At 39.4% G+C, this 24915-nt stretch overlaps 1 protein-coding gene across 2 annotated transcripts in view; it reads left to right on the top strand.

Annotated features, from left to right (window-relative positions):
• kif4 (kinesin family member 4) overlaps positions 1–24915 on the top strand; it is a 63311-nt gene that overhangs the window by 18056 nt on the left and 20340 nt on the right. For both annotated transcript variants that reach the window (XM_048605472.1, XM_048605473.1), the window contains exons 9-21: positions 3495–3670; positions 5431–5492; positions 5999–6131; positions 6914–6972; positions 8216–8321; positions 8539–8610; positions 8969–9151; positions 9315–9418; positions 11680–11824; positions 12439–12549; positions 16370–16453; positions 20878–20988; positions 23458–23610. In XM_048605472.1, coding sequence (XP_048461429.1) covers positions 3495–3670; positions 5431–5492; positions 5999–6131; positions 6914–6972; positions 8216–8321; positions 8539–8610; positions 8969–9151; positions 9315–9418; positions 11680–11824; positions 12439–12549; positions 16370–16453; positions 20878–20988; positions 23458–23610 — 1499 coding nt within the window. The remainder of the gene's footprint in view (positions 1–3494; positions 3671–5430; positions 5493–5998; positions 6132–6913; positions 6973–8215; positions 8322–8538; positions 8611–8968; positions 9152–9314; positions 9419–11679; positions 11825–12438; positions 12550–16369; positions 16454–20877; positions 20989–23457; positions 23611–24915) is intronic.

Genomic DNA, 24915 nt, shown 5'->3' with positions numbered 1-24915 from the left:
GCAATTTTGGTCCCTTACTTCAGGAAGAATGTTGGAGGCAGTTCAAAGGAGATTCAATAGTTTTGATTGTACAGATGAGGGGTTTGTTTATTAAACAGTTTACTCCCTGGAGGTTAGAATGAGAGATCTAATTGAGGTATATAAGATGCTAAAAGGCACTGACAGCAGAAAGAAGATGTTTCCTCTTGTGGAGCAGTTTTAGGATGCGGAAGAATTGCTTCTCTCAAAGGGTTGTGAATTTGTGGAATTCGCTACCCCAAAATCTGGTGGGTGCCAGAATACTGAGTAAAGTTTCGAGTCCGACTGAGACAGGTTTTTTAATTACTAATGGTTTGAAGAGTATAGAGGAGGAGCAGGAAAGTGAAGTTGAAGCAGCAATGAATCGGCTAATTCCTGCTCCTAGGTCTTGTCTGTACTTGGCCTTCTAGATGGCTGTTGTCGCATCTGGAAGGAGCTGTCTAAGAAGCCTTGGTGAGACTTTCTGCAATGCATCTTGTAGATGGTACACACTGCTATTATGTATCAGTCCTGGAAGGAATGAATGTTTGTGGATATCAGTCAAGCAGCTGCTTGAGTCCTAAAACCATGTCTTGAGCTTAGTGCTGTAGGAGTGCACTAACCTAGGCAAGTGTGAAGCAATCCTACACTCCTAACCTCTGCTTTATAGATTGTGGGTAGACTTTGGAGATTCGGGTGAATTCCTCAGCGGATTTCTAGCCTCTGACATGTTGTAGCTGCCATATTTGTACGTCTGGTCTAGTTGTGGTTTCTAGTCAGTTGTAACCCCTAGTATGTTAATGTGGTATTCAGCACTGTTGATGCTATTAAGTGTCATGGGGTGATGGCTAGCTTTTCTTTTAGGGGATGGTTATTGCATGGAGTGAATATTGCTTGCTACTTGTCAGCTCAAACCTTGACATTATCAAATCATGGAATGATGCTGAACATTATGCAGTCATTGGCAAAATTCCAACAATCTTCCAGTCAACAATTACCTTTTTGCTTCCTTCCACTGGAGCCAAATTCAATCCAGCTTGGTGCAACCCAGGAGCTTTTACTTTTTAACGAGGCTTTGGACAAGATACCATGTGACAGACTGGTTAAATCTCTACATAGAGCACATCAACAGCATTACTCTTGATCCTTTTTCACATTTGTCAATCACCCATTGTCTTCCCTTAAATCCATCCTGACTCTCCCGATTTTAATCTATTTGGATTAACTTTGTTTTTGCTCTTCAATCGTCTTTCATGGCCTCTTTTTTTGAAGTTTCCATTTTGATTTCACCTTTGATTTCTGTTCGTTGAGTTCTTGACACAAGCTCTTCTCTTCTGCCGTGGCCTGGAAACTCCTTGGCATTGACTTAAGATTTGTCAGCCACCTTTTTTCCCCTCTCCCTTTTTATGGAAGCCTATTTAGTCTGAACTCTGAATTCCTTTCAAGCGGCTGTTTAAAGTTCACTTTTGTCAAATAACTCATTGGCTTTGCCTGAATTGGGAATTCCAACTCCTGTTGTATCACTTATTTTTCATAATCCATTCAGTGTCAGAGTGCTAACCAATGCTACTCCCACCTGTCCAGCTTTATTTCTGCAAGCTGTGCTCTTTCTTGTTGCTCTTTCTACATAATGGCCAAAGATTCACTTGAATGCACCTTTTAAGAATTTTGCTGTCTTGCTTTTTTTCACATCAAAACTATCCCAGTTAGGATGGTTGCTAAAATTTCCTACTATTGCTGCCGTTTTTAAAGTGAGGAGATTAGCCTACCTAAATTTGCTTTTCATCTTTGGGATCTTCCTCTTTTCTTGTTTTTTCTCTTGGGTCAATCCATATGGACTTGTTACAAGCATCAGCAAAGCGTCCCTCCTCAGCTGTAAATGGTTACATAAGGTTTTGGTCAGAAACCATGTTGAGTTGCTGTTCCTGCCTGTCTGCGGGCAGTGTTTCTGAAATAGCAATAATGCAATCTTAGCAGTATGATATATGTGCCTATCAGCTTTTTGTTACAAACCATGTGGTGTACTGCCAAACTTTTTTTTTTCGTTTTTGTTCCTGGCCCTTCCCAGACCCTTGACTAATTTTCTGTCCTCTGTTGTCAATTATTATTTTTTTTTTTTTTTTTTTCCCCAGCTGAATCTGCTTTAAGATCCGTTTTCCCCAGTCAAACTAATGTAACCCTCCCCAACAGTGCTAGCAAATATCAGACAGAACTGTCTTAGCTATGCTCACATCCAGCCTGTATAGTTCCCATCTCTGCCAGAGCTGGTCCTGATGCCCACTTAATTCTTGGGACAACACATCATTCCGGAGGTATTCCCAGCTAGACCATCACTCCAAACCAAATATTGGTTGGACAGCAGGATGTACTATACTACCTAAATTTAAAAAACTGAAAGAACTGCAGATGCTGTAAATCAGGATCAGGAACAGGAACAAAAACAGAAGTTGCTGGAAAAGCTCAGCAGGTCTGGCAGCATCTGTGAAGGAGAAAAGAGTTAACGTTTCAGGTCCAGTGACCCTTCCTCAGAACCGATAGTGGCTGGGAAAACGTCAGTTTAATATGCAGAAAACAGGGAGGTGGGTGGGGTAGGGAGTAAACCTATTCACCTTCCCAGCCTGATTGTTAGCAACTCCTTTTGTCTGTCCAACTGTCTTTTTCTCTCTTCGGGCTCTATCCTATCGTTTACTCCCTACCCCACCCACCTCCCTATTTTCTCCATATAAACTGACGTTTTCCCAGCCACTATCGGTTCTGAGGAAGGGTCACCGGACCCGAAACGTTAACTCTGTTTTCTCCTTCACAGATGCTGCCAGACCTGCTGAGCTTTTCCGGTAACTTTGTTTGTGTACTATACTACCTACCTGGTAACCTTACATACACTCCAGTTGCAGTGACCTTATCTATAAACCTGCATTTCACATGACTGCACTGCATTAAATGACAATGAATGCAGCTGTTGAAACAACTGAATATACTTAGTGCACAAATTGCTATCCAGGACATAATTGCAAGGATGTATCTTCTCTAGATTGGAAGAGCCCTACCATTCCTTTGTTAGTTAATCTTTGCTTCTGCTAAGAGAAAACACGGCAATGTAAGTGCACTGAAGAACTATTAAACCCCACTAATACTTAACATAGGCTTTAAACCAAAAGGCTGATTATTCGCAAGGTACTTGATATTGTTGCTTAATATTAGTTGTTTTCAAATCTGCCAGTTGATGAGGTCAGTCTATAAACAGCCATGTTTAGCAACCACCAACTCCAGCCTGTAATGTTACTCCTTTGTTCCAGAGCATGACTTTGACTTTTCATAGGAGCAGCAGCACCATGGCCCCTTTACTCTGCATTGTCTCCTGTCTCTAGGTCCTCCTCCTTGCCTGCTTCTCTCCATGCAAGGAACCTGTGTACTTTTTGTTTTCGACTAATGTAATCCTTTTGCAGTCAGACTTGAGACTTGAGACTTGACTTTTAACTTAGCTTTTCTTCTTACAGACTCACTTGGTGGGAATAGTCATACATTGATGATAGCTTGCGTGAGTCCTGCTGATTCTAATATTGAAGAAACTCTAAATACTCTACGCTATGCTGACAGAGCAAGGAAGATAAAGAATAAACCTGTGGTTAACTTTGATCCCCAAGCTGCTGAACTTCAGCGCCTTAAGCACCAGGTAAAAGGCTACAGCTATTAGAATAGTATTAGTGTTGTCTTTTCTTTTAAACACCCCCCAACAAATTAGATTAATATTTAACCTTCTTTGTTTAGCACTGTTTATTGAGTCTTAATGTAGACTTCAATTGAATACTGGAATTGCTGCACAGTGGTGGGGATTTGGTGGTGACTCTGGTTGGAGCCATTCGTGGCCCATAGGAAGATGGTTGTGATTATTGGAGGTCAGTCAATGCAAGTCCAAGACATCTCTTGGAGCTCCTTGGGACTGTCCAAGGCCCAACCATCTTCAGTTACTTCAATGACCTTCTCCCTCCTTCATAAGGTCACAGTGGGGATGTACACTTTGTATGATGTTCAGCACCATTTGCAATCCTTGTATGGAAGCAGTCCATGTCCAAATGCAGCCACCATACAAACAATATCTGTTTTGTCTGACAAATGGCAAGTAACTATCAAGCTGCCCAAGTGCTGGACGTTGACCACTTATTACAAGAGAATCTAGCTATCACCCCATAACACTTCAGTGAATTCATGATGCCATAAGTGAGTTTCCCCATTATCATCAACCAGAATACTTAACTGGACTAGCCATAAGAACAGGCCAGGGGTTAGGAACCCCTCCGGGGTAACTTGCCGCCTGACTCCCCTAAGCCAGTCCACCATCTATAAGGCACCAATCAGGACTGAGATGGATGAGTGCAGCTTTACACACTCCAGGGTTAGCCTTTTGGCACTGCATCCACAAATATTCACTCGCACTCCAGCAATGGTGTTCAGTGGCACCTATGGACCATCCTATCAGATGCTTGACAGACATTTGCCAAGGCTCTTTTGGAGTGAGGTCAGCTAGCTGGACCTCATGGAATACAAGTTTTGTGATTTTTGGACCAGGTTAGCAGCCCCAATGATAGAGTTGTAGTTGACCGATTGTAAACAGGAGTGTTGGGTTCTGCTTGCTCTAGGAGCCAGCTGGGTCAGTGTCATGTACTGTGCGCACGTAAATAAAGAGTGACTTGTTGATGGCTTACCGGCCTTCGTGGAGCTATTTCACTCCTTAGCACATTCCAAACCCAGACAGCTACCTAGAAGGAAAAGAGCAGCAAATACATGGGAACGCTACCTGCAAGTTCTCCTCCCAAGCAGCTCACCATCCTGACTTAATAATTTATTGTCATTCCTTCAATGTTGCTGTGTCAAAATTTTGGCACCCACCTCCCTAATGGCATTGTATTGCAGCGGTTCGGGAAGGCAACTTGCTCAATCACCACATTATCAAGGGCTGCTTGGGATGGGCAATAATTGCTCATCTAGCTGTTGTTGCCCACATCCCATGAGTGAATAAAAAAATTTGAAAAAGTATGCTAATTCACTTCTGCACATAAATCATAAATCCTAATGCATAAACTTGTGTAGGTGGTTAGGGGTTATACCAAACAGTCAGTATCAAATTGGATGAAGGTGTTGCATTTTAATGGCTGATTTAAGTTGTTTAACTTCTTTATTTACAGTTGGTTGTTCTGCATTAGGTTTTCTTGATGTAACTAAGTATGCCATGGCTCTGAATCAACCAGAAGAAAATTATTTTAACCCTTGATAATGTGCCTTATCAGATGCTTTTCATTCTAGTGGGTTATGTATGCAATTTCACTTACTAGAGCAAAGATAAATGACTGGAGTTTTCCACTTTGAAATGTGTTCATTTCATGAAAGGGTAGTAGGTGTGTTCATAATGTCATTCTTGTTGTATTTTTGCTTCAGGTGCAAGAACTCCAAGTGCTGTTGCTGCAAGCACATGGGGGAACAGTTCAAATAAGCAGCAGGTAAGTCTGATCTCATTTAGTACCTGGTTAAGAGCAAATGCACATGTTAAGTAGAGTAGAAATTTCTAGAAGTATTTTTGATGTCTTGTCTTGTCTTTTTAAGAACGTAATTCAAGAAAAAGTTCAAAAATCAAGCTGCATGAAACCAGAAATGGGCAATACAGGGCTAGCTTGAATTGTTGAATTGGCTTTTGCATTTGTGTTGTGTATTTTTAATCGTAAACTCTTTTTAGTATCTAAAAAGCAAATTCAGAAGCCTTTTGTTGAATAAGAAACTTTAATTTTTGACACTGCTTTTCCATTGTTTTGAAGTAAACTGTAAATATGCTTTCCTTTTTGTTACAGTGGAAAAGCAAGTCATAAAATAACTTGTTCTTCTCCTTGTAACTAATCTATGGTTCCTAATTATGAAGATGGTAGCAAAATTGATCGCTCCTCCTGTCTGATTTTGCAGCACTGTTATTTGTATCTATTTTTATTATTAAAGAAATTTTTCCCTTTTACAGAGGCGAGCAATCTGAGAATCAACAACCTTTAATGGAGACAGTAAGATTGCACAGAGAAGAAATAGAACATTTGAGTAAAGAGCTTCGTGATGCAGTTGGCCAGACAACTCAGATGTGTGAAAGGGTCATAGTGGTGAGATTTCCAACTGGCATTTCACGTTTTGAATAGTTTGCCACTTATTACTTGCACCAGTGCAGTGATGCAGTATTCTTGCTTTGTGGTCTTTCAAATTCGATTTCATCCTGGAAAATTTTCCCCTCCAAATGATAATTGCTACTTGTGATTTTGTAAAAAGTCTTTTCAAAAACTGCTTATTTACAATCTCAGAATAGAATCATAAAATCCCTTCAGTATGGAGGCAAGACATTAAGCTGATTTAACTCCATGGCAATCGTCTGAGTGACCAATTCAGACCCACCCCTATACCCAGTTCCTGTAAACCTGCATGTTCTCATGGCTAATCAACCTAATTTATACATTCCTGGAGTCTAAAGACAATTCAGTATGGCGAATTCACCTAATCTACACCTCTTTGTACTGTGGAAAGAAACCCACACAGACACAATGTGCAAACTCAAGGCACAGTTGCCTGAGGGTGGAATCAAGCCCAGGTCCCTGGTGTTGAGGCAGCAGTGCTAACCGCTAACCACTGAGCCACCGTGCTACCTCTTCCTCCCTTTTTTTTTCCTTTAAATGTTCTGATTTTGTTTGTCAGGGATTGAAGAATGTGTGCATTGAGCCACTGGGTATTTGTGTAGTTTCTTGTGGTTAGGGGAAGGAGGTGGTGATGTGGACTTAACATAATTTTTAAAAGAAATTCATGTTAGCAAGTCTACAAATCCCAATGTAATTTGAAGGATGGCAACCAATTTCATGTGTCGAGACATGGCTAATAATTACTTTGTTTTGTACAGACTGAACAGATGAATGAGAAATTGATGTGTAAACTAAAAGAACTCTCTCAGCATGCTGCGTATGTATCTACCACCTTTTTTCAGTTCAGTTTAGAACTGTGTAGAATTTTGCACTTATTCAAGGCCTCGTGCATGAATGGTTTTTCATGTACTGATCATCAGAATTATGATAGTACTTTTTGACAACCTTTATTCTTACAGCTGTCTTCATTCTGATAATAATTTTTTATACTAGTGGGCAATCATTTTGAATTGAGCTGCAAAATACATCCTACTTGTTGCACTTGTTAATATGGTTGCTCTGCTCCAGTAATACTGTCCTGTTTACTGTGTTTTGTTTTATCTTTTACATTCCTTCAACCCGTCCCCCGCAACATTGCCTGTGGACTCTGACAGTGCTCTCTATCATGCCTTCAAAGTTGTTTTGTAAAACTCTGAAAATCATCAAGTTTATTTTCCCTTCTCAGGCATCTGCCAATTCTCAGATCTTTCTTTGCCATTGCCCATTGTTCCCTCATCACTACCACAGGCTCCTATTGGAATAATAGTCTCCTTTTCCCTAAATATTGATCTCTGTTTCAGAGTGGTTTGATGTTTGTTTGGCCAACCCTTGAAGTTTTCCACACTGTTCTTGTTCATTGTTTATAATGATCCTGCTTGCGAATGGCAATTTTAATGTTTTGTCATGCAGCTTCTTTTTTTTTTTAACCAAGTCATTACATTTTCAGCCCATCCAGAATAGGTTTGCCCCTCAATATCTTGCCCTTAATCAATTGAAAAATCAATTAGAATTGACTTTTTTTTTAAACTTTTACCCTTGCAAAATGTTTAAGTTGTGAAAATTGACCATGCTCGAATAAAGGGCAGAAGCAGAACAGGAATTACCTATTTTAATGATTAAAATGTCCATCTAAAACATCATGAACTGAGATAAATTAATAAAATCAGAGGAAATCCCACAGCAATATACTGGAAAGAAGCACTTTGACGAGCCCATCCAACCTTGAATCATGGGGGGATGTTCATCCTTTCTGCTACTCCTGGTTTTTTTTTTTAAAATATGTCAGTCTGACCACTTATGGAACTTGAACATTAAATTGTGTGGCATCTTTGGGAATGAAATGCTTTCCCTTTTGATATGACCGACTATGTAGCATATAGCAGGAAAGTGTGGTTCTATCTCCACTTTTGAGTTGGAAACTGTACTGCACATCTCCTTTTTATAGACTACTAGCTTTTTTCTTTTTTTTTTTTTTTTTTTTGCAGTTTTGTTTTTAACATACTAGTCATTAATGTTAACAGGTGCAAATTGGACTTGGACAAGCTAATCGAAGTTTCTTCAAATGAAGAAATGAGCGAGCAGATCAACATCCTACGCAGTCTGCAGCAGACCATTTCTAATATGCAGGTGGGAGTTGAGGTTATCACTTGAGATTCTATCATTCAATTGTTTAATTTTGCCTAATTGGCTTTTGAAAAAGTCATGTCATGATCTGCTAGATGAAGTGGAGCTATGAAGATGGAAATTTTGTCAACATCTCAACCTTTGTCTTTTCTAGAAAAAAACCTGGAATTGTCATCTAAGTTTATCCTAAACATTTTGTTTTTAAATTCCACTGGTTTAGAATGAGTGTTCAAAAGTGCAACCGGAGATGGAAGGAATTGACCTAGAGCAACAAGGGGATGAAAATGTGGATGTAAGTAACCCAGTTTTCACTACCTAAGGAAGAATTTTGCCAATATTTTTCCTTTGAGATTCCACCATGTAAGTGTGTGTATATGCAATTGCAGCCATCTTTTTCATCTGATTCTTCACAATATGAATGCAAATATTGAGCTTTACAATTTCAATTTGGTTTATTTTTGCATGCTAGTTATAGATCTACATGCTGATTTTTGTAGATAGAAACAGTATTGTAATTCTGTCTTGATTTCTGCAACTTGTTTTGAATACTACATCAATAAGCAAGGCATTTCCAACCTGTGAAGTTACCACAATTTAGATGAACAAACCTGCAGCAATGCAGTCCATAACCTGAGGCCTTTGTTCACCAGGAGAATAACAGTTTAAAGGAAAAGAGGGATTCTGATCCTTTCATGGCCTGCCATGCACTGAGGCACGCACAGATGTCCAAAGAGTTGATGGAGTTGAATAAAGTGCTAGCAATTAAAGAGGAGCTGGCCAGGAAAATGTCGCAGGGTGATTGTGAAATGGAGCCTGTGCACTCTCTGTACCAGGTCAGGAATAATATAAAATGCATAGTTAACATTTTGATTAATATATTGGCAAATCTTCAATTTTTAGTAGTGTTACATTTTCATTATACTTTATTTTGGGAGGGTGTTTGTTTTGTCACTCTTGTAACTGATGTTTCGTTGAAGTATTCATGGTTCCATTCAGGTAAACATCAAATCTCTTGAGGATCAAGTTTCTGCTCTACAGAAAGAAAAGGAAGAACTGGTGCTGGCATTACACAGTGCAAAAAAAGACATCAATGCAACCAAGTAGGTCCATTCTCCAATGTTTTAGCCCACTGAAAAGGGACTTGAGGTTGTGCTTATTTTTAAGCTTGAAACTGAATCTGTCCATTTTAATCAGATGGTGGGGACTGCAGATGCTGGAGAATCCGAGACAACAAGGTGCAGGGCTGGATGAACACAGCAGGCCAAGCAGCATCGTAGGAGCAGAAAGGCTGACGTTTCGGGCCTAGACCCTTCATCCCATTTTAATGCCAACTTCTAGTAGTTTATAGACTGTCGCAAATAATGTGAATAGCAAGAAAATTTGACTTTGGGATGCCACATTATCCCTGCTTTCCTGTATGTCTCAAACCTATGTTCTGTTAAATAGAGGTCTTTTTGAAGTTTTGGATGATAGTGCATGTGCTAAAAATTCCATGGCACAAATGCCAGTTTGATTTGTCTAGTTTATAAGCAGTTTGGAAGAGTCTTTGTAAAAATACATTACGATAGTTTTTGGAACTAGATATTCAGGTCTTTCAGTTTAGGTGGATTTAACTAAACTCTTAGCCGAAGATTCTCTGGAAATGGTAATCGCAATATCATCCAAACACTTCTGAGTTTGGGATTGCATACTTGAGATTCAATCAGCAAAGCTGATTAGTAAGTTATGAAGGTAGTACTTGTGAGGGTGAGTTAAGTAGACCAAATCTGACACCTCCATTTCTAGGTATTCTTGATGCTCCAGGCATGGCTGGCTGTACTCCTCCTTGAATGAATGAGGGTTGATTTCACCCTGGCTTGATTGTAATGGCGGAGTGGGGAATATGTCAGGCCATGAGGTTGCCGAATTTGTGGCATATGATTTCTGATGTTGGCCCACTGCACCTCCTAAATGCCCAGCCTTCAGTTGCTAGATCTATTCAAAGTCTGTGCCATTTAGCATGGTAAATGGATAGTGTTCTCACTGTGAAGGTGGGACTTTGCACGAGGACTCCGTGCTGTTTGCTCTTACCGTCATGGTCAAATGCATCTGCAGCTGACAGATTAGTAAAGATGAGGTCAAGTATATTTTTCCCTCTTGTTGGTTCCTTCGCAACCTACTTCATTTCCAGTCTGGCAGCTAAACCCTTTAGGACCCGACGAGCTCAATCAGTAGTGCTGCTGTCGAACCATTCTTCATGGATGAATCTTGACCAAGAAAGCACAAGTTCTCTTTTAAACAGTGAAATATTTTAAATCTCAAGGTGATGACCAGCAAGGTCTCTGCCAAACTATGGCATCATGGTAATGCAACACCTGCCTTTCATGCATTGAAACTTGCTTTTAGGTTTATGTGCTGAAGTCTCTGGAGTGGGATTTGAATCTGTCACAGTTTTTGACTTGGGCAGGAGTGCTGATATCGGTATGATTTCATTTAGCATTAATATTGGTGACAAGAATCTCTAGTATTGCAAGAGACCCATGCAGTCTATAACTATAAGCATAGTTACTGACATGGGCACACTAAACCTTGGCAAAAACTAAAAATAATGGAGTAACAAGCAAGCCTTTTGCAAAACTTGGCTGGTTTCTTGAGGACCATGCTTGGAATTTTTTGCTTTGCATGTGCACAGAGAACCCAGCTGTAAGTTGATGACTGCTTTGCTTTGAAATATACCTCCTGCACTATCGATAAGTTTAACCCTGAGCATCCATGCCCCTGCCAGCTAAATACACCATCTTGCTCTTGTGCTCATGTTTCTGTCTACTAATTGTTCCAGTCAAGGCAAGCAAACTCAATGAGCACGTTAATTTTTCCTTTAAATTAAAACAATCCCAGATGGCAATGGTAACATGTTGGAAATAAAACAAAAGTTGAAATTACTAGTGGAACTCCAGGTCTGCCAGCAACTGTGGAGAGAAAGCGCAGGTGACGTTTTTTGAGTTCAGTGACCCTTCTTCAGAACTGATTTTTAATTTTCCATTTTGGGCACCTTTTTTTTTTATGGTTTTTTTTTTTTTAAATTACTTTTGTAACTGCCTTCTGGACTCAGTTTATTAATCTCAGACTGCGAACACCATTCTCCATTTTGTTACCTGCTACACCATAAGCTACAATCACCCTTGTGATATCTCCTTTTTTTTTAAATCAAGTATTGTGTGACAAATTGCTTATTTGGGTGACGAAAGGGGCAAGTTTGATTTTTGGTTTGGATGGTGTTTTCTAATGTACAAATTTATTACTTTTTCTGGAGCAAGTGACATGACATTCTGAATCCAGTCACTGACATAAATGAAGGGTTAAAATAAATTCATGTTTGCAGAGTTAGTGAGCGTCGACGGAAGCGTCTACAGGAGTTGGAGGCTGAATTGGCAAATCTCAAAAGGAAGTTGATGGAACAATCAAAAATGTTGAAATTCAAGGAGAAGACTGAGGGAACAGTTGATAAGTTAAATCAAGAGATTCAGGTACAGCATACACAAGTTGTTTATACAGTTGCAATGAAAATAACATTTTTTAAATTTTGCATTCAAAATTTTCCACAATTTTTTAGCTTGTTTAATAGTTTGGCTGCTAAATCTTGCATCTCTACCTCCTGATTCTATCACTGCGTTTTTTTTTTTTTAAATATAAAAAGCTTCATAATGTACATTTGTCCAGCAAAGCTATTTTTCAAATATATACAACGTATTGGAATATTGCCTAACCAAAATGGCTTTGTATCCTTGTGCCATGACACATATTTTAATGTGTTCAATGCTTTTCAGATTTTTTTTTTTTCCCCCCATTTTGAGATGGGATCAAAATTGATATTTTTTTCTGTTCTGCCAATACCCCAAGCCATGCTTAAATCTGCAGTTTCAGTACTGTTCAAGGATTAAACAACTGATATAATCTGTCCAATTTCTATAATGTGCATTTACCAATGTGGGAAACTTGTGCTCGGTTTCTGGATGTCAGCCAAATCTTGTCTGTATCTCTTGCAATCAAATTTGACCTTTTTATATGTTCTTCCAAGGTTGCTTTGGTTTTTTCCAAAGGATCCAAGCTACACTGGCCTTTTTTTTTCTCTCTCTTGTAGGCACTGAAGTATCAGCGAGTTCAGCTGATGCGACAAATGAAAGAGGAAGCTGAGAAATCTCGTAAATGGAAAGCAGAAAAAGATAAAGAGGTCCTGCAACTTAAGGAGAAAGTGAGACCTTTTTGCTTGCAATACTTTCAATTTGGCTAAATTGAATACTTTTTTTTTTTGTTGGGATTTACCAACTGAAACTAATTTTAAAATGTTTGATCTGCCTGAGCTGCAATAATTGTATGCAATGAAAAGCAAGTGATAACATAACTTGGAGCAGGAGTAAGCAATTTGTTTCACCTTTTAATATAATCATGGCTGGTCTGATCTCTGCCTCAACTCCATATTTTTGCACAATCCCCATAACCATTCAACCCCTTACCTAAATTAAAATCAGTATCTTTCTGACTACAACTACGACGCCTGGCCTGCTGTTGTGTTCTTCCAGCTCCATGCTGTGTTATCTCTAGTGTTCTCTAGTATCTCTATAGTCTTAATAATAGCTTGTACAATTGTAGCTGTGCTTCTCTACCTTTTTTGCATTCCATTCTTTTGACAATAAATGCCAAAAGTCCATTTGCCTTTTTTAAACCTGCTGTGCCTGCATACTAGTTTTCTGCGAATTGTGCACAAGGATACCCAGCTCTTTCTGTGTGAGCATTTAAGTTTTGCTGTCTCCATTTTAAACAATTAAAAAGCCGCCTTTATTCTTCCAAGCAAAACTCTGAACCTCATGCTTTTGTCCAAATTGTTTCATCCACTAAGTTTTTATTTCTTGCCCATTCACCTAACCCATCCTTATCCGTTTGTAAATTTCTTTCTTTTTTTTTTATAACACTGAAAGAGTTGGGAAAGATGCTATCTGCCAATTTGGTTATTCTACCTTGTAAACCTGCATCGAAATCATTTTTAATGTAGATTGTAAGTAGTTGGGACCCAAGGACCTGCTCCACTGCCAACCAGAAAAAGAATAATTTTATCCAAACTCCTCTTTGCAGAGAGGGTTGGTTAATCAACAGTCTATTATTCTTAACTCCATATGATCTTGTCATGCATATTAACCATTTTTGTGTGGCACTTTTTTTTTTTTTTAAAAGAATGTCTCCAGTCCAGTGGTTTGTTTTTTTTTTTTTCATTTCTGACATCTAATGCTTTCATTTTTCAGAGGTCTGCATCTCCTTGTCATCTTTGTTCTTTTAGTTCAAGAGACTCCTGCCGTATAAATTTCACAGCTTGATAGTCATACAGCATGGAAACAGACCCTTTGGTTGGCATGGACAAGTTGGAACAGACATCCCAATCTGACCTAGACCCACTTGCCAACATTTGGCCCATATTCCTCTAAATCCTTCCTATTCATATACCCATCCAGATGCCATTTTTAACTGTTATAATTGTACCTGCCTCCACCACTTCCTATGGTAGGTCATTCCATAAATGCATCACCCCCTGCATGGAAAAAGCTACCTCCTAAGATCCCTTTAAATCTTTTCCTCCTTGCCCTAAACCTATGCCTTCTAGTTTTGGACTCCCCACCCTAGAATTAAGACTGTGGGTATTCATCCTATCCATGCCCCTCATGATTCTATAAATCTCTTGAAGGTCACCCCTCAGCCTGCTGTGTTCCAGTGAAAAAAGCCCCAGCTTAATCAGCCTCTCCCTATAACTCAATCCTCCAGTCCTGGCAACATCCTTGTGAATCTTTCTGCACCCTTTCAAGTTTAACAAAATCTTCCCTATAGAAGGGCAACCGGAGTTGTACACAGTATTCTAAAAGTGGCCTCAATATCCTGTACAGCTGCTACATGACATACCAACTCCTATACTCCATGCTCTGACCAATGAAAGGAAGTGTGCCAAATGCTGCCTTCACCCCTGTCTACCTGCAACTCCTAGATTTCAAAGAATTATGCATCTGCACCCCGGACCTTGCCATTAAGTGTATAGGTCCTGCTCCTAGTTTGCCTTGCCAAAATGCAAGACCGCCCATTTATCTAAATTAAACTCTGTCTGCTACTCTTCTGCCCATTAGCCTAATTGATCAAGGTCTGTTGTACTTTTGAGTTAACTTTCTTCACTGTCAACTATTTGGGTGTCATCTGCAAACTTACTAACCATGCTCTTATATTAATATCCAAATCACTTCTATAAATGATGAAAAGCAGAGTAATTTGAAAAAAAAACTCTCCCCTCCAAAGAACATGCAATTATCTTTTTTCTTTCTGCAGAGTTGAAAAAGCAAGTTCCTAATGGGTATTGTAGACAGGTGCCTCTGGTACAGTGATAATGTGAAGACTTGTCAGCATTAATTTTGAGCAGTAGTAGCATGTGATCCACTGACCTTCTGTACTTTTCTCCCCTCCTATCTCCACATTCTGTGCCTTGTGAGCAAGAAAAAAATCTAATCTGTATTGAATACCCTTGCTGTTTGGATTTTCTCTTCGTTGCAAATCTCAGCAGATGCTAAGGGCCAGTTGACTTCTTGTAGAATCATTTTGTTTCAAATCTGTTGCCTCAATTTTCTAAAATCATAAGGAATGTTGGCTCCATTCAAGAATCAATGTACTAAACTCTTATTTATTTTTTTTTGTGTGGAGCACTCTTGAAGGCAAGTATATCCTTCCTTGGGTGAGGAAACAAAATTGTGTGCACGGTGTTTGTGATCTGGTGTCTCCAAAGCCTTTTATAAATTGAAATAAGACTTCCTTATTCTCTTGTATTCCAGCCCACTTTGTGAAAAGAACCATTTCCTTTTAATTGCTTGCTGTACCAGCATATTATCTGTAATTTGCAAACATTGTCCATATTTCTCCTAGCTTTTTAGTCTCTTGCTTTTTTTTTTGTTTTTTAAAAAAAATCTTCCATTCTTTGTACCAAAGTGAGGAACCATTAATTCCCCACTTTATTTTGTATTGGAATGGAACCAGGTTTATGAACACTGTCTGCTCACCTGACTCATCAGCTAAACTGAAAATAGCTGAGAATCACATTCTGATGATTGAAGTACTGTTATTTGCAAAAATGACATCCTAACAATAGCATGCCTTGTTCAACTGTTTTAGTTTAACCAATTGTTAAACATGCTAAAATGCTATTCCAATTCCATCCATTGTGTTAAAGCGTGCTTTAATCCTTAATGAAGACACTCTTTAAAAATGCAAATAGACAGCATCAGATCTCCTGTTAAATACCCTGTTTGCTACCCCCTCATATCTGAATAGTTTTTTTCTCAATGGTGTCCTTTCCATAAAACAATGACGTTAATCTAATCATTTGTGAAAAGGCATATGGAAAATCATAGCATTCTTAAGTTCTAACACTTTTTTGTCTACTGATCCTGGCTTGTTATTGCTCTGCTTTCTTACTGACCTTTCTACCTTTCAATCTGCAGGAACCATTCTGAGAAATCAAAATCATTGCCTGTAGAAATAATGAATGCAATTTTTTTTAAAAATCCTGTTATGAAGGCAATTAAAGGGAATTTAACAGTTGTAATAGCATTCAATTGCTCTAGCCCTTCTAATTTTTCATTTGTCACTCATTTGGTTCTTAAAGTTATGAATTTTTTTCCTTTGTTCCCTCCTGTGACGAAAGACAGCAGTATAACAAAATTTTTGTTTATTTCTCCTGCCTTTGCCAAAGGAACGCATGATTATGTTGACCAATCTCTTCTGTTTAGCAAACTTTTATAAGATGTTGTAATTTTTTATATGCCTTGTATAGAAAGGCTTGTTAAACTGCTTACCCTACCTCATTTTTTATTAATCACCTAAAGCAGTGCATGGTTTACAGTGACAAGGAATAAACTAAGAATTGTGTTGCGTCTATATAAAGTTTGCTATTTTCAATTTGTTAGTTTTTGGAAGATGAGGGAAAGGAGAATGCTGAAATTGTCCAATCTGCCACATTGAGGATCCATATATTTAATTCCTTTTCTTAGGACCGAAAAAGGCAGTATGAGTTACTGAAATTAGAACGAAATTATAAACAGCAAGCGAATGTATTGAGGCGCAAGACTGAAGAGGTGAGTGTAGCAACTTTTGTCAGGGTCTTTTGGTAGTTGAGAAGAGTGAATCCTTCTCTTCTACAATGTAGAAACTAATAACATTGGTATTAATCTTAATGCTATTAAATTAACTATAGTCGGTAATCCTCGGAGTTGGCTGGTGTGGTTTCAACTTGACTCCAGGATGTGTGTAGTAGATGTTGCATATCTTTTTAGGTGAGGCATTTGGAGGATGCTTGAGTCTCCCATTTCGGACAGAAGATCATCTTAATGATGAATTCCTACAGTGTGACCCAGTGTACCTGTGCTGCTGGTGCTGTGAGACAGCAGTGTTAACCACTGAGCCACCGTGCCTCCTCTATTTTTGGTATTATCACTTTCCCTTTAAAGAAAAGTCTGGTGTTCTGACCAGAATTTGCCCCACAACCAACAGCATTTGGAACAGTTTAGCTGATCTCTATTGCCTTGTCAATTGGCTATTGCATTTTTTTCAGTAGAGTTATAGAATGTTATGTCAAAGATCTCCGGTGCTGAATATTTTCAAAAGGGGAGGGGGACCAGCAGGATGTTGTACACATTGGAACTAACAACACTAGAAGAGAAAACGACAAGATTCTGAGGACAGAATGTAAGGAATTAGGTAGGAATTTAAAAGGTAGGTCCTTGAAGGTAGTAATATTTGGATTACTTCTGGTGCCAGGAGCTAGTGAGGGTTGGAATAGGAGGATAGAGCAGGGGAATGTGTCACTGAGGAGTTGGTGCAGGGTAGAAGGAATCACATTTTTGGATCATTGGAATCTCTGTTCTGGGGTAGAAGTGACCTGTAATAATAAGGATGGATTACTGAATTCAGGATGCACCTGAATTGGAAGGGGACTGATATACTGGCAGGGAGATTTTGCTAGAGCTGCTTGAGAGGATTTAAACTAGTAAGCGGTGGAGGGAGGGTGTGGGCAGGCGGGAAATGTAGGACCCAGGGAGATAGTGAGGAAAGGGATCAGTCAGAGACTGGTACAGTTGAGAAAAAGAGTAAGTCGGGCAGACAAGAACAAAACAGAACGAGGTAGGACTAAAACTGCAAGTATTTCAATGCAAGAGGCCTGACGGATAAGGCAGATGAACTCAAGGCATGGTTGGGAACATGGGACTAGGGTATTGTAGCAATAATACAGGTGTGGCTCAGGAATGAACAGGACTGGCAGCTCAATGTTCTAGGGCATAGATGCTATATGAAGTATAGAAAGGGGAGCAAGAGAAGAGGGAATGGCGTTTTTGTTTAGAGATAACATTACAACTATGTTTAGGAATGATATTCCTGGGAATGCATCCAGGGAAGTTATGTAGGTGGAACTGAGAAAGGGATGATCACCTTTATTGGGATTGTACTATCGTCCCCACCCCCAAATAGTCAGTAGGAAATTGAGAAACAAATGTTGTTGTAAGGAGATCTCAGTTAGCTGTAAGAATTGTAATGTGGTTATGGTAGGGGATTTTAACTTTCCAAACATAGACTGGGACTGCCACAGTGTTAAGGGCTTGGATGGAGAAGAATTTAAGTGTTTACAAGAAAATTTTCCGATTTGTTATGTGGATGTACCTATTAGAGAAGGTGCAAACTTTGACTTACTCTTGGGAAATAAGGCAGGGCAGGTGACTGAAGTGTCTATTAGTTCTATTAGTTTTAAAATAGTGACGGAAGGGGATAGAGGGTGTATCTAAAAGTTCAAATTCTAAGTTGGAGGAAGGCCAATTTTGATGGTATTAGGCAAGAACTTTCAAAAGTTGATTGGGGGTAGATGTTCACAAGTGAAGAGACCGCTGGAAAATGGAAAGCCTTCAAAAAAGGAGAATGAGAATGCAGAGACCATATGTTCCTGTTAGGGTGAAGGGCAAGGCTGGTAGGTCTAGGGAATGCTGGCTGATGAGAGAATTGAGGTTTAGATCAAGAATAAGAAGAAGAATATATCAGGTACAGACAGCAGTATTTGAGTGATTCCGCAGGAAAGTACAAAGATAGGCGGAATATACTTGAGGGAAATCAGGAGGGCAAAAAGGAGATGTGAGAGTGCCTTTGGAGAATCAAAGGATCTGACAAATTAAGGACAAAAGAGTAACTCAAGAAAGAATAGGACCCCTTCAAGATCAGCAAAGCTGCCTGTGTGTGGAACTGCAGGAGATGCTCAACAAATATTTTGCATCAGTGTTTACTGTGGAGAAGGATGTGGAAAAGAGAGCATGAGGGAATAAATAGCAGATCTTGAAAAATGTCTATTGTAGAGGAAGTGGTGCTGGATGGCTTGAAATGCATAAAGATGGATAAATGCCTAAGACCTGATCGGTGTACCATAGAACTCTGGGAAGCTCGAAGTGATTGCTGGGCCCCTTGTTGAGATACTTCTATCATTGATAGCCACTTGTGAAGTGCCAGAAGACTGCAGGTTGGCTAATGTCATGCCACTGTTTAAGAAAGGTGGTAAGGAAATGCCAGGGAACTAGTGAGCCTGACATTGGTGGGCAAGGAATCCTGAGGGGGGAGATTTGCATATATTTGGAAAAGCAAGGACTGCTTAGGGATAGTCAACATGGCTTTGTGCCTAGGAAATCTGTGTCTTGCAAGCTTGATCGAGGTTTTTTGAAGTAGCAAAGAGGATTGATGGCAGAGTAGTGGACGTGATCCAAACAGACTTCAGTAAGGTGTTTTACAAGATTCCAGATGGTGGCCACTATTGGAATACTGCGTGCAATTCTGGTCTCCCTGCTATAGGAAGGATGTTGTGAAACTTGAAAGAGTCCAGAAAAGATTTACGAGGATTGGAGGGTTTGAGCATTAGCGGCTGAATAGGCTGGGGATACTTTGCCTGGAGCATCAGAGATTGATGGATGACTTAAACCTCAAATCCGTGAGGGACATGGATAGAGTAAGTAGACAAGGTCTTTTTCCCCAGAATAGGGGAGCCCAAAACTAGGGGGCATAGGTTTAAGGTGAGAGGGGAAAGATTTAAAAGGGACTTGAGGGGCAAGATCAGCAAAGTTGCCTGTGTGTGGAACTGCAGGAGATGCTCAACAAATATTTTGCATCAGTGTTTACTGTGGAGAAGGATGTAGAAAAGAGGGTGGTGCATATATGAAATGAGCTGCCAGAGGAAGTAGTGGAATTGGGTACAATTGCAATATTTAAAAGGCATTTGGATGGGTATATGAATAGGAAGGGTTTAGAGGGAAATGGGACTAGATTTATTTATAACTGGTCAGCATGGACAAGTTGGACCGAAGGGTCTGTTTTCTGTACTATACATCTGACTTAATGAGGTGTGCAGAGGACATGAGACATCAGAGTTTACTTTCATTCTTCTTTCTCGTTTTTATTCACAACGTATGCAGTGTTTTAAAATGAATTGTTTCTATGTAAAATGAAGTCCTGATTCCAGTCAGTATTTGTTTCCAAGTCTAGTAAATCTTAAAATGAAGCATCGATTTGTTTTTTTTTTTTCTTCTTGGGTTACCATATTTCTAAAATGTCAAAAGGGGTGAATATGACCTGTAACTGAGCATGAAGTTACATGAAATATGAAATTCTGATGGCTGCCATCTATCTCTGGACCAGGGCTTCCCCAAATTTGAGTCACTACTCTACAGACTAGATTTTGGGTTTTGAGCTAATGTGGTAGTCATTGCTGCCTCTGAGCTTGGACGGAGTGCTAACTTCTGCTAGGTCTCTTTAAATTTTTGTTTTTTTCCCAATGGTAGTTTTTTTTTAAGGTGGTCTTATTACAATAAAAGCTACCAAAAGGTGAGTTTTTTTTTTTTTTTTTTTTTTTTTTAAGACTGTGTGTAGCTTGGACCCTTTTATCCCCCCAGTAACACACCTACCTCTCCATTTTCAATATGGATCACAAAGGCTGGAGTCACACTAGGAAAGTATGAGACTCACTGATCCAGAGTAAATGCTTTCATGTTAGCCCTCCACAGCAAACAGATAGGGATTGTGAATGGTCAAAATTCTAAAATGCATAACCATGCTCTCAACCCACAGTGTAACTTAATTTGGCCAGCTGTTATAGAGAACTGGAATCCAGAGATTATAAGTTTGTGTTAAATTCAACATTGATATAATGTTCTCAGCCTTGATGGGTTTTCTGTTTGCTGTGTTCTGCACTTTCCCAGTTTAATTTCTGGGCCAAGGTGTTCTACTGTTTAGACCTCTCCTTTAGGAAATGAGAAAAGTTACCTGATCAGGGTTCATAAGTAAGTATACAGAGCTGAGCAGTAGAGAGTTGTGCTCTGGAATTTGCCAACTTTAGGAAAATTCTGGATTTTATTGGGTAACTTTTTTTTTTTTTTAAAACTTCAAATCTTGCCCCTCACAATGATTCCGCTACTTTTTCTTTATTTATCTCAACTCATTTACTGTGGCTTCCTTTACTTTACTTTTCTCCTACTAGGCAGCTGCCGCTAACAAGCGTTTGCGTGATGCTCTTCAAAGGCAGAAGGATGCTGCTGAGAAGCGCAAGGAATCAAACAGAGGAATGGAAGGGACTGCTGCTCGAGTGCAGGTGCAATGATTAGCAGAATTATAACGTTATAAGGAGAAGTAGTGTCTGTGGATTGAGATTTACTTTTTTTGCTTTTAAAACAATGCTTCCTTTCAGAGGGGACAAACTTTTTAAGCCAAGGGATATAAAAACACCATATAAAGAGTAAATGTTGATTCCTTAGAAACAGAGGAGGAATCCTCATGGAGAAGGAGGAAATGGCAGAGGTTTATATACATTCATGGGATAAGAGTATTGATGGTTAGGCCTGTATTTGTTGTGCATTCCCAATGTTCTTCAAGTTGGTGAGCTGTGTTCTTGTACTGCTAAGCCCTTAGTATAGGGATTCTCTTTGTGCTATTATGAAGGGTGTTCTAGGATTTGTGACCAATATAGATAAAGAATTGGTGATTATAGTTCCAAGTCCAAGATAATTTGTGATGGAGGGGAACTTGCAGGTGATGGTATTCCCAGGCATCCACTAGCCTTATAGGTCATGGAATTTTCAAGTTTGGACTCTTTCCTATCTGAGTTGTATAATTGTCACCCTTCATTTGCAACTGGATGTGGCAGGACAGCAGAACTTAAATCTTATCTATCTATCTATCACTTGGTATTTGTGATATTTGCAAGTAGACTGTATAGCTTCCCTGTGTTGATGTATCATTTTCAGATCTGTCTCGTACTGCTGGCATGCCCTCTAACACTCGTCACTGAACTGGAGTTGAATTCTTGGCTTGGGTAGAGTGAGGGACATGTGTTCATGAGTTTGCGGACACCATTGTAGTTGCCCAGTTTTGACTTACTAAATATATCCTAATTAGCTGCAAACTTTGTTGCAGAGCTTTTTTAAACCAGCTGAATTGTGTTACCATTCCTTAATGCCATTCAGTTTAGAATTGTTGTATCCTAGGTTAGGGCTAACAATCCTGGTGCAAGTGAACATGTACTATCAAGTGGATAGCATCATTCTGTAAATATGCTCACTTGGCAAGTAACCTACCAGCATTTGCTGTAGGTGTATACATGGAAAAAGTTCTGGAGTGACAGTTGCCATTGGAAGTGCATCTTTTCTGAAGGTGGGTGGTTTGTAATTGTGGAAAGAACAACATGGTGAGCTAGTGAAGTAGCAGATTTTCATAACTTAATTTTACTCTAAATTTGGTAGAGTGAACAATCAAACCTTGAATAGTTCACTCCATTTTAGTGAATGAATATTGCTCAATATTTTAATTAAGAGGTCTTTAATGTTTTCTGATGGTAGATTAAAAGATGATGGTTTCCACCGTGGGGGATGTTGTATGAGCATGCAGGCTCACTGCATCAATTACTGCTCATGATAAAAGTTGCTGCCATCCTCATGAGCATAGAATGTCATTAACCCAGAAGTGGTTTTCCTCCAACTAGAAGACTCCTTTTTAATGAGTGTAGCTACAGTAATGTAGTGTATTACATGTTGGCATCTAGTTGCAGCTTGCTTTGACAGACATTGTTACGTAGATTTTACAGAGGATCTGATGTTTGGTGTCATTCCTCTTGTTCAAAACCCTAAGGTGTTCTAACCACCTGATGATGTCATCATATTAGGTTGTATTTGTGACATTAATTTCTTGGGTACCTGAATCTGACTTTCATTTTCGAAAATGAAAAGTTGTTGGCCTTTATTCAAATTGTAACACTTGATGCTCTTGGATTGACTCCTTTATTATGCCACCATCTTTGGGTTTGTCCATTTTGGTGGACAGGAAATTGGGGGTGCTGATGAAAATGTGTAGGATATAGTCATGTTCACTGGTACCTGTACAGAATAGTCATGTAGCAGTGCAACCTAACCTGTGACAGCTAGGCCAAAATTGCCACATAGATTGACTGACTGAGTAGGCTCTGCATTTGTTTCTGGTGCTTTAGCTCAGTACCTGATCACTTCTTATTCACACTTCTTTTAAAAAATGTTTTGACTTTCTTTGGGGTATTTTCAGCAAAATGTTGAGCATCAACAGCACTATTGAGAGTCGGTGTAGTGTTGACCAGATAAAGATGCTGGATGCTCTCCTGAGGATTTTAGTTAACGCAGGATTGTTGTAAAAATTCTTATCTTGATTGTAATATGAGACTAGCCGAATGTATTAATTGAACTTAAAATACCTGCAACTGCAATGATGGAATTTGAGATGTTGTCTTTGCAATTATAATTCAGAAACGTTGCCACTATGCTGCATTTCCCCCTTCTCAACCAACTTCATATTTCCTAATATTTTTTCTTCTTCTGACAGATGACCAAACTAGTAAGCGACTGAGTTTCAAGAGGTCTGAACAAGTTCCTCGGAACTTGTATCTGACTCGACTTTACTGTCTGTGTCTGCCATTTATTCTAATTATTTTAGTTTATTACTCCTTTCTTGATCAGTGCACTGTATGACTACTCCATTTGATGCATGCTTTGTGTGTAGAATACTTCCTCCTTCAATTGTTTTCTTGTACTTCTGTCAGAGTTGGCTAGTCAATGAGCTAGAAGTACTTGTGAGTATAGAGGAGGCTCGTCGTCACTTGAACTCTCTACTGGATGACCGGAAGATACTGGCACATGAGTTGTCTGTGCTAGTAGGGAAGAAAGAAGCCCATCATCCTCCATCCAAACTTCGTGTAAGTCGTCTTAGGCAATCTTTCATGTAAAAGGTAGCCAATTTTTGTTATATTATAAAAATGAAACCTAGTGTTTGGCCACTTCCTTTAAATTTTTGATTAGTCCAGGAACATTCAGTAATTTTAAGATTGCAAAGGCATAAGACAATAGAACACTTGAGAGGAATCTTATTGAGGCAGCTGAGGTCTTGTATGCTAGCAGGACAGTTGGAAGAGATATTCTGTTGCTGTGAAAGGGAAAGCCTGCTTGAACCATGCTTCGGTCACCTAAAATCAAAACCCTGAGGTTGTAAGTCCCAACTAGCGATTAGCCAGAGATTTGGAGCTCTGTGGCCTTGCAATGTCCTTTGAGATATAGTGAATGCTACTAGAAGAACACCCCAGAGTTCCAGGATTCAGAGATCCTAGGACGGAACCGATTCCAACATTTCCCTAAGGTTGTAGTTGCAGGTACAAGACGTCAGAATGGCTCCTGGCAGGCACCTCTCTGCCTGATGTCCAGTCCTTCAATTGGGCTTTTTGGTTTTTTTTTTAAAAAGAACCCTCACTCCCCTAGTGACATCTTCTGTGCCCTGCATGGCAATGGACCTGTCTTCAGCTCAGTTAGTTAATTTCAGGAAGGAGAGCCTAGCAGGGAAGACAGTAGCACAGCAATGGCAAGAGTTTGGTAATTTTGGAAGCGCAGCAGAAATTTGTTCGAAAGAAGGAACGTATTGAGGGGAGGATGACGCAACCATGGCCATTAGCCATAATCAATTGGCAGAAGAGTTCTGAGGAAGGGTCACTGGACCCGAATCGTTAACTGTGATATTTTTCTTCACAGATGCTGCCAGATCTGCTGAGGTTTTTCCAGCAACTTTGTTTTTGTAGCAAAGCAGACTCAATTTGGCTGAATGGCGTAACTCTCTGCCCCTATAACTTATGGCTGAGGCCCTTAAGTGGTCGTGTTTTAGTTTTAAATCTCATTTTAAGGGCCTTAGTTAATGGTGTGGTGAGGTGGGAAGGTCAACCGTTGGTATTCTTCCCCACAACCTGAGTCTGAAAGGTGCTCGTGTTGGAGTATGCCACCACCCTTTCTCTTGTCAAGCTTGTCATTTTCTGGGAACAGACTATTTCAGTCATGATTATAGTTTTATGTTCAAATCTGATATCCATCTTTCTGCAAGAAATAAATCAACCCTTTAACAACCCCATCATTAAATACTTAATTTGATAAGTCTTCAGTACTGTTTATTGTTTCTAGCCACTTGCTGTATATTTCTGGACTTGCAATGTGTTTACAATATTTTCTAATCACTTTTTTTC

This window comes from Rhincodon typus, chromosome 14 (assembly GCF_021869965.1).
Source record: "Rhincodon typus isolate 14 chromosome 14, sRhiTyp1.1, whole genome shotgun sequence".
Taxonomy (NCBI): domain Eukaryota; kingdom Metazoa; phylum Chordata; class Chondrichthyes; order Orectolobiformes; family Rhincodontidae; genus Rhincodon; species Rhincodon typus.
Note: the sequence above shows the minus strand (reverse complement) of the source record. Positions and strands in the feature narration are given on the sequence as shown.